The 9,059-nt window shown below is 39.5% G+C and overlaps 1 protein-coding gene across 1 annotated transcript; it reads left to right on the top strand.

Annotated features, from left to right (window-relative positions):
- Positions 1 to 933: 933 nt before the first annotated feature.
- On the top strand, positions 934 to 8,433 carry MMP1 (matrix metallopeptidase 1). The gene is made up of 10 exons (XM_081238898.1): positions 934 to 1,091; positions 1,541 to 1,785; positions 1,879 to 2,027; positions 2,269 to 2,394; positions 3,123 to 3,278; positions 3,414 to 3,531; positions 5,621 to 5,754; positions 7,242 to 7,404; positions 7,934 to 8,037; positions 8,219 to 8,433. Exons 1-10 carry the CDS (start codon positions 984 to 986, stop codon positions 8,326 to 8,328), a joined length of 1,413 nt encoding a protein of 470 aa, XP_081095024.1. The 5' UTR covers positions 934 to 983; the 3' UTR covers positions 8,329 to 8,433.
- Positions 8,434 to 9,059: the final 626 nt, after the last annotated feature.

The raw sequence follows: 9,059 nt of genomic DNA on the forward strand, positions 1-9,059 counted from the left end.
TGTCCCATAAGATGTTTCTTTATTAATTAACCCCATTCCATCATAATTGGTGCACAGAAGATGCTAAATAAGATCTTTGAAATAGATGAATGCATACATGAAAGAATAAATAATTGCTGCCTAGCCCCAGGGAGCAGAGATGTGCTCACATTGAGGAGAAGGAGGATGATTAAAAATAAGACCTCAGACTCATACTTGATCTTTTACTAGCCCCTGGCTCACCTGCTACATTCTGGCAGGTTTCAGAGAAGGATCCCATTTGTCCCATGATGCCACTGGGCAGTGTCTACACAGGGTGGGGAGTTACCTCATACCACACCTGTGGATGGGGACCTTCTAAGCCAAGGTTTTCAAATCTTGGGCCTGAATGAAAATTAAGGGAAACTATGGCGCTAAGAAAATAGTGTACAAGGCAGCTTAGCAAAGGTATAAGGGAACACCACTGAACCTAGGAGAGCCACCCCCAAATGAATGCCTGTCAGTACAGGTGCTGAACAGCCATAGGGCATACATGTCAGCAATTCTGTCCTCTGCTTGGGGAAAAAGGTGTGTATATAACCAAGAGCACTTTATGACCAGCAGGATCAAGTACCAAAGTCTATTTTTTAAAAAGTCTGTGGAGTACTCTGTGATCTCCAGATATAATGAGGTCTTTCTCAAACAGGATAGAAATGAGTTGAAGAAAACAACTGTTTACATGTTGGACGTGTCTCCTTTGTCCATGTTCCATTTAATGTTAATCATAAGCTTGCAACACCAAACAATCCCAAATAATCTGCTTGGAGTCACCAGTTGTGATGATTGTTCAGTTTATTCACTGCTAATCAAGAGGATGTAATGAAATGTGAGTCAGACAGCCTCTGGCTTTCTGGAAGTGCCAGAACCCTATATATAGAGAGGGAGCTTCCTAGTTGAGACATTGGAGCAGCAGAGAGGTGGGAGCCATCAGTTTCCTTAAGCTGAGAAGGAAGACAGAGGCCAGCATGCCCAGACTGCCTCTGCTGCTGCTCCTGCTTCTCTGGGGCGTGGGGTCTCACAGCTTCCCAGCAAAGACTTCAGAAACACAAGAGCAAGATGTGGAGACAGTGCAGGTAAATGCTGAATTTCACATGCCGAAGATGCAAAAGCCTTTATTTACATTTTTTCCACAGTATAACAGAGTAACAGCAGTATAATAGAGTTTATTTAAGGATGGATTCCCTACAAACAGAAATTTTTGTCAGAAAGGGCACTATCCCCAAAAATGTATCTATCCATGCATAGACTCTCCTTTTCCAGTTAGAAGTGATAGGGAACTAAAAGAACAATATGCAAATTTGTCTCAACAAATTATAATTCTGACTTCATAATAACTAATGGTAGGGAAATTTCTACTCCAAAATTACAGTTTCCACCAATAATAAGGATAATAAGGACCATGCAATCTAGACACAATCTTTAAAAGTAGTTCTGTGTTTCAGCTATAACTTTATACTGTCAATATTTAGAAAAATTAGAAAGATTTCCTATCCAGTGTTTCAATAATTTTGTCTTTCATCAGAAATACCTGGAAAACTACTACAACCTGAAGAGTGATGGGAAGCAAGTTGAAAGACAGAGAAACAGTGGCCCAGTAGTTGAAAAACTAAAGCAAATGCAAAAATTCTTTGGGCTGAAGGTGACGGGGAAACCAGATGCTGAAACCCTGAATGTGATGAAGCAGCCTAGATGTGGGGTGCCTGACAGTGTTCAGTTTGTTCTCACTCAGGGGAACCCGCGGTGGGAGGACACACACCTGACCTACAGGTAATTAGACTGAGCACCAGAGTGGGAATGCTATTTCCCATCAGAGCCATCAGAAATGAAATCTGATGTGTCTGTATTTTATTTCATTTGAAGGATTGAAAACTACACACCAGATCTGTCAAGAGCAGATGTGGACCATGCCATTGAGAAAGCCTTTCAACTCTGGAGCAGTGTCTCACCCTTGACCTTCACCAAGGTCTCTGAGGGTCAAGCAGACATAATGATATCCTTTGTCAGGGGAGGTAAGCTCTTCTTGTAGCATGAAAGTATTCTCACCTTAACTTCCCCCTGCCTTTGAATCTCTTCAGCTTTGCAACTAGATCTCCTTGTTTGAGAAGAGTGTTGATTTTATGGACTTAAGAATGAAAATTATATTGCATTTGCTGCAAATCTGTTGGCCTCTTAGCAAAGCTAGTGCTTACTCTCCTGGGTTAGCCTAAATAAGAACCAAGAGGAACTTTCTTTGAATTTTGTTTCTTGCAGATCATCGTGACAATTCTCCCTTTGATGGACCGGGTGGAAACCTTGCTCATGCTTTTCAACCAGGCCCACATATCGGAGGGGATGTCCATTTTGATGATGATGAAAGTTGGACCAACAATTTCAGAGGTAAGTCAGCTCATCTTGCCTCTCTCAACCCTTCTCCCCCCACCCACCTTCTTGGCTCATTGTAATATTGGTTGACTTAACCGAAAGAATGTATTAATAGAAGTATGAATTTTTCTGCTACCACTTAGAAAATTAATGGTGCATTTAGAAAATGTAAGAGAAGAATTATTTCTGTTAGTAAGAACATCTTATTGGCTACAAATAGGCTACTCTGAAATTTCTAGTAAGTAAATGTTGAAAATCTTAATGTTTTCTTTGTGGGCATCTACATAGAATCTTTTTTATTGGAAGAACACACCAAAGTGTAATAATGTTAGTAAGATATGTGGAAATCAAGGGAAGAGAGGCTATATATATTTTCCAAAATTTCCAGCATTAAGCATGTATCAATATGTAAATAGGAAAAAAAATTGTGTTAAAAGAAGACTATTTTTCCCTATGAAATAATATGTGCCATCTAACCACTGACAAGACTGACTAATCTGTGCTAGACTCTTGGTTGGCTGAATTTGCTTTTTAATTGTAATCATAGAGTTTAGGCTTTAACTGGTCTCTTCACTATTAATAAATGCATTCTTCTTACCTTCAGAAAAATTTTTATACATTTCAAAAAGCTATTGAGAAAATAAGAACATTAATCCTTTAGAGTTATAGATTACTTCTTAATTAAATGTCTCAAAACTGAAAACATTTCAAATAATTGCAAATGGGTTTATTATCCATTTTAGATTATAATTTGTATCGTGTGGCAGCTCATGAATTGGGTCATTCCCTTGGACTTTCTCATTCTACTGACATTGGGGCTTTGATGTACCCCAACTACATCTTCAGTGGTGAGGTTCAGCTATCTCAGGATGACATCAGTGGGATCCAGGCCATCTATGGTGAGTATAAAGAAAAACATTATAGACAAGGGGTCTATTAGAATAGCCATTGGCTTTATCCTTTAAGAAGCTTTCATTGGTTATGTAGTTTTCCAAAGCCAGGTGGAACTAACTCCAGATCTCTTGTTCCTTTAGGACCTTCCCAAAATCCCACTCAGCCAATTGGCCCGCAAACCCCACAAGTGTGTGATAGCAAGCTAACTTTTGATGCTATAACTACAATGCGGGGAGAAGTGATGTTCTTGAAAGACAGGTAAGACATCAGTTCTTCTTTGTGTTATGTATGTGTAATAACAGGACTCACTGTTATGGGTACATATGGGCCACTACTGTGCTTCACACATTGTTTATCTTACATTTGTTTACATATATTATTATAATTATAGTTGAGTGTAAACAATTGCTTGCTCTTGCACAACATAATGAACTTATAACAACCTTTTCCCCAGCATGTATTCTGTCATTTGATTCTCACAAAAATTACCATTGAAGTAGAAAATCAGTAAATACAATTCCATTTTACAGATCAGTAAAGTAAAGCAGAGAGAAGGAAAGAGATCCTTTGGGGCACAGAGTTCTTTGGCAACAAAGTGGTAATTGGTCTTCTGACCTCTACTCCAGGCCTCTTCTCATTTTTTGTCACTCTTTAGGATGATGAGTATGTCAGTATTTTATTAGGAGAAATCAGTCCTTTTCATAGCACCATCATGCTGAGAAGGATTGTGTAGACCCCTTTTAAGTATCATCCTGGAAAAGACGGCCCTTCCAAAGCCTGTGGTCATAATAGGACTCTCTCCCCACCCCTTTCCCTGGGAGGGGGCAAAGAAAGATAGGAGCCATTGCAGGGAGAATCACCAAGAATTCATGAGGACCCTGACTGTTGGGGGTCAGGGGATATGGGCAGTCACAATGTGCTTCCCTCCTCAGAGGAGGGTCCTAAAACTCCCTTAGCAGCATGTGGCCTCAGGAAGGCTAGGGTCCCCTCACACACAAGGAATAGGCCTGCTCTGTATACACTTCTGATTCCTAAAGGACAAGGCAAAATAATAATACAGTCATTTTCTGAATAATACAGTCTGCCACACATAGAAAGTAGGGATGCTCTAAAAGACTCGCTTCTCCTCACCTCTCTTCTTGGAGTGTCACTGGAACTGTTTTACCACTTTGTGATCATAGCTACCCCAGAAGGCAGTGTATTGGCTCCTACTGCTTCCCATACTGTGCTTTACTATTTCTAAGTATAAAAGATAAGGATGGATATAAACCATACAGGGTGTGACTCAATGCTGGGGAGTGCTAGGAAAGACTTGGTTTTAAAGGAAAGCTCTCAATATAGCAGGATGCTCTCATCAAAGCAAGTATTTGAAGGATGACTCCAAAGAACAGGACAAAGTCTAGGATTTGCAAAAACTAAAAGGACACTGAGATCATTTAAATGTCACCAGGTCATGAAGCCACAGAAGGTTAAGTCTAGAAACAGTAATAGTAATTGACTTGCCCAGGGTCTCACAGCCAGGCAGAGGCAGGACTGGATCGAGAAGTCAGATTTGACTTCCAAGGGTAGAGTCTTCCCTGTGGCCTGGAATTGGGAAAACTCTTCTGCCGGCCCATGTGACAGTCTATGCTTTGTCTTTACCCCAGTCAACTTTGTAAACCACCAACCAAAAGAAGACAAAGGGAGTGCTGCTAGATCTGAGTTTAAAGTTAACCTTTGCCTCTTAACAGTTGCATGGCCTTGGACACCTCCCTTCGCCTCCCTGACCTCAATTGCTAATCTGTGAGATGAAAGCAATGTTCTCTTGTAGGGTATTTGTGAGGTAGGGCATGATGTAGGTAAAGTGTGCACTAAATGTAGGATGTTAGTGCTGTGTTCTAGGCCCTGGTGTGCTTGCCAAAGATGATTGTTACATTTTGAGAATTTTGCAAGCTGGTTGTTAAACAGCATTGTTAAAAGTTAAATTATTAACTTTAAAGTTAAATTATACAACTTACAATTGTATTTAAACCAAAGGTAATAAAAGTAATCAGAATTCATCCCTTTGTAATTATTTTGCTGCATTTTACTATTTATTTATGTTCCTGAGGCAGTTCATGCCTAGTGTATCTGTACAGTGGAAACACTATACAGTGGTGCACCACTGCAAAAATTTGCAGTGGTTGTAATATTTCCACCATGAAAATAAGCAAGTGCTACTAACCAGGACTCCTCCCCAGCCCCATCGTGGAGAGCCAGATGTTAAACATTTATGAGCACACTACTAGTGCCAGCAATAGAAGGACCTGAATGACAGCCAGAGCTTGCTATGGATTAGATAAAAACGTTTTTCCTTCTTTCAAATCAGGTTTTACATGCGCACAAATCCCTTCTACCCGGAAGCTGAGCTCAATTTCATTTCTGTTTTCTGGCCCCATCTGCCAAATGGACTTCAGGCTGCTTATGAGGTTGCCGATAGAGATGAAGTTCGGTTTTTCAAAGGTAATGTTTCTAATTATCTTTCAGTTTTTATGCATTAAAGTTTCTTCTGCTTTTGGCCTGATATATGAGACTACTAGCTACTTTATTTCCATAGACTTTGGAAAATCTAGCAAATCAATGGGAGTCTATCACTTTAGTTAAGAATTGCATGGTGCATGTCTGAATAAATTTAAGTGAATAGCATATGACTGGAGATACATATTTTATGGCCTGTTTGTGAATGTGGACTTATGGAGGTGTTTTCTGTGCAAACTGTTTATGTATTTTAAACCCTCTCCACATTCTTGGGGTGCTCAGGAGTAAAACTGAGAAGATGGAACAGAAACATTTGAGTTGGGTGGTTTCCTAGAGCCTATTTTATACTAATAACTCTCCTGAGAGAGGAGGCTCCAAAGGGCAGCCAGATGGGGGTGCTGCATCCTTGATGTCAGAGTATGGTCTTCAGACCAGCAGCACTGACACTGTCCTGGGGACTGTTAGAAAATCAGAATCTCACTTACCATAATACTGACAAAGTTCATCCATATTGTCAGATCCTATTCCAGACCTTCTCAAATTTTAACAAGATTGCCAGGAATTCGTATGTACATTAAAGTGTGAGAAGTCCTGAACTACCATGAATAGAATGGGGTAAACTTCTTTGATTCTATCAGAATGAAACATGCTCCAGTGATCAGCTCCTGACTTTGAAGACACTATGCCAAACACCAGTATTTCTCCAAATGTATGTTTGGCATAGTGCAGACAAACGTTAAGACACCTGACCCAGTCACACACTCAAGGCAAAGAACTCAATACAGTTCAGATGGGCAAAAAACTTTGAAATGGGCTTTCTAGCCCTTATATAATGAAATTAAATGGGATTTTAGATACACAAAGTTTCAAACTGGTTTTTCCTGAGGGATAAATAAGGATACTTGAGTAAAAAGTACAAGCCTGGCTACAAGACGTAAGACCAGTTTTATATGACATGGAGTTTACTAAGTCTAAATATGCAGAATCTGGACACAGCCTAAATTCAAGTATTTGGAACGGTAGTCAGGTGCAATGATTTCTACCCTGGGTTGCAAGTCATTACAGATTGTGAATCATTACAACACTCTGGCCTTTAAGATACCCTTGGTGTGAACTTCCACAAGCCATGGGCAACCTGGAGAAGTAAGGTTTCTATCACTGAGGTGGCACGATGAACTCTGTAGTCATTTGAACATCTGGCTTTGGAAGGAAGCCCCCAACTCCACAAACTAGTCTTCTCAAAGCTTGTTACTGGTTAGAATCGTCTAGGAAATTAAAAAAAAATACTGATTTAATTGGTCTGGGGTAGGATACCAGCATCGGTATTTTAAAAAAAAAAATCTCCCTAGATGATTCTAATGTGCAGTCAGGATACTCCTCTAGCACATGAGACTAAGCATTTAGCTGGAAATCCACTTACTGTCTACTGGTGCCCTGGGCAAGTGTTTTCATCCCTGTTTCTTGATTGGCAGGTGATAAGTACTGGGCTGTCAAGGGGCAAGATATGTTATACGGATACCCCAAGTACATCTACAGATCATTTGGTTTCCCTAGGACTGTGAAGAACATCGACGCTGCTGTTTCTGAGGAAGATACTGGGAAAACATACTTCTTTGTTGCTAACAAGTGCTGGAGGTAAAGACTGGGTACAGAAAATGGTAGGGTATATATTCTTTCTACATAGAGAGAAGTTACTAAATTGAATCATATAAAAATGAGTCTCATAGTGCCTTGGCTAGCTGCCTTTTCTGGGAATGGCTGTAGCTTGTCCAGCTTCCAAGTTGGTTGACCAATAATCATTATTCAATTCCTGTCCCAGAGATCCAGGGAGAACATGGATCTGGATTTGAAAAAGAAGATGTGAAAAGGAGGGCATTCATCTACATAGAGCTGCTGTAGCCAACAGGAACTTATCTTTCACTGCATTTGACATTAATAGCACCTACTGGAGAAGTAGAATTAGATGTTGGAGTACAGAGGGAACTTATAAATCTTCTAGTCCACCCAACATCCTGCCTCACTTTGTCCCACCTCCTATTTTTACACATGACCTATGGAATTAAAAGGTCTTATTACATTCTTGCTGGTGAATTCCCTGTAATGGTTTTGTGAAGGCTACACATTTAACAAATAGTTCTGACACTTCTAATTATTTTTTGACCAGGTATGATGAATATAAACAATCCATGGATGCAGGTTATCCCAAAATGATAGAAGAAGATTTTCCTGGAATTGGCAACAAAGTTGATGCTGTTTTCCAGAAAGATGGTAAGTGAATATATACATATTTCCTCTATTTTGTTGCCACAGAATAGCATCAGTATTGTTATTTGGAATAGAAAATACCAAAAATGTTTATTCTCACAAATGACTTGGATTTTTGAAGAATTAAAGTTAAACCTAGAAATCATTTGTATAAGATAATAAGTCTCTTTTGTTTTATTTCTAGGATTTTTCTATTTCTTCCATGGAACAAGGCAATACAAATTTGATACCAAAACTAAGAGAATTTTGACTCTCCAAAAAGCTAATAGCTGGTTCAACTGCAGAAAAAATTGACCAGCTGTTAAAAGGTTAAACAGAAAAATATATTTCATGAGTCCAAGGAAGCTGTTTTCCTGAAGAGACATATATTTAAATAAAATACAGAGTTGTGAAGTATAATCTTATTTATACCTCATTCTGCATAATTTTTATAACTTAGAATGTAATGTTTTGTGTACTGCTATAATTTAGTTCCACAAATGAGGGCAAAGTAAGGTCAAATTCCTGACTCCACAGTTCAGTTCTCTGCAGATGTGGCAGGAAAGGGTAGGCAGTCACACTTGGATAGTCCTGGCCAGTGGATTGTGCCCAGAAGTGACCAATATCACTTCCAGATGGAATCACTGGATTGCTGGTGCAAACTTCTCCAGCGCAATGATGATTGTAAAAGCACATCTTGAGAGAATTTCCAGAAGGTTGAAGAAGCCTGAATTCCTGGGCCAACACTCTGAACAGTTACCCCAAACCTCAGTAGATTTTGCTTAACAAATAAACTTTCACTGTGTTAAGCCACTAAGATTTTAGATTTTGTTAAAGCTGCATAACCCAGTTTTTCCAGACAAATATTATCTATTTTATCATGCCTAATTTGGGAGGATGTTAATGGAGGTAGGAGTCCTGTAGGTAGCTTCCAAGACCTATGAGTTTTATGAGTAGCTCAGAGAGTGCTCAGAGTGTTTGCAGATTTTCCAAATACACAGAGAGTCTTGGGAATATTTTGAGGTATTCATGATTCTGAGGCAGGC

This window comes from Mesoplodon bidens (assembly GCF_964165515.1).
Source record: "Mesoplodon bidens genome assembly, chromosome: 7".
In the NCBI taxonomy this organism is placed as follows: Eukaryota; Metazoa; Chordata; class Mammalia; order Artiodactyla; family Ziphiidae; genus Mesoplodon; species Mesoplodon bidens.

Coding starts and splice junctions, on each gene's coding strand:
- MMP1 (XM_081238898.1), top strand. CDS start 984: ATGCCCAGACTGCCTCTGCTGCTGCTCCTGCTTCTCTGGGGCGTGGGG. Junction 3,532..5,620: donor GTGATGTTCTTGAAAGACAG/GTAAGACATCAG, acceptor CTTTCAAATCAG/GTTTTACATGCGCACAAATC. Junction 8,038..8,218: donor TGCTGTTTTCCAGAAAGATG/GTAAGTGAATAT, acceptor TTTTATTTCTAG/GATTTTTCTATTTCTTCCAT.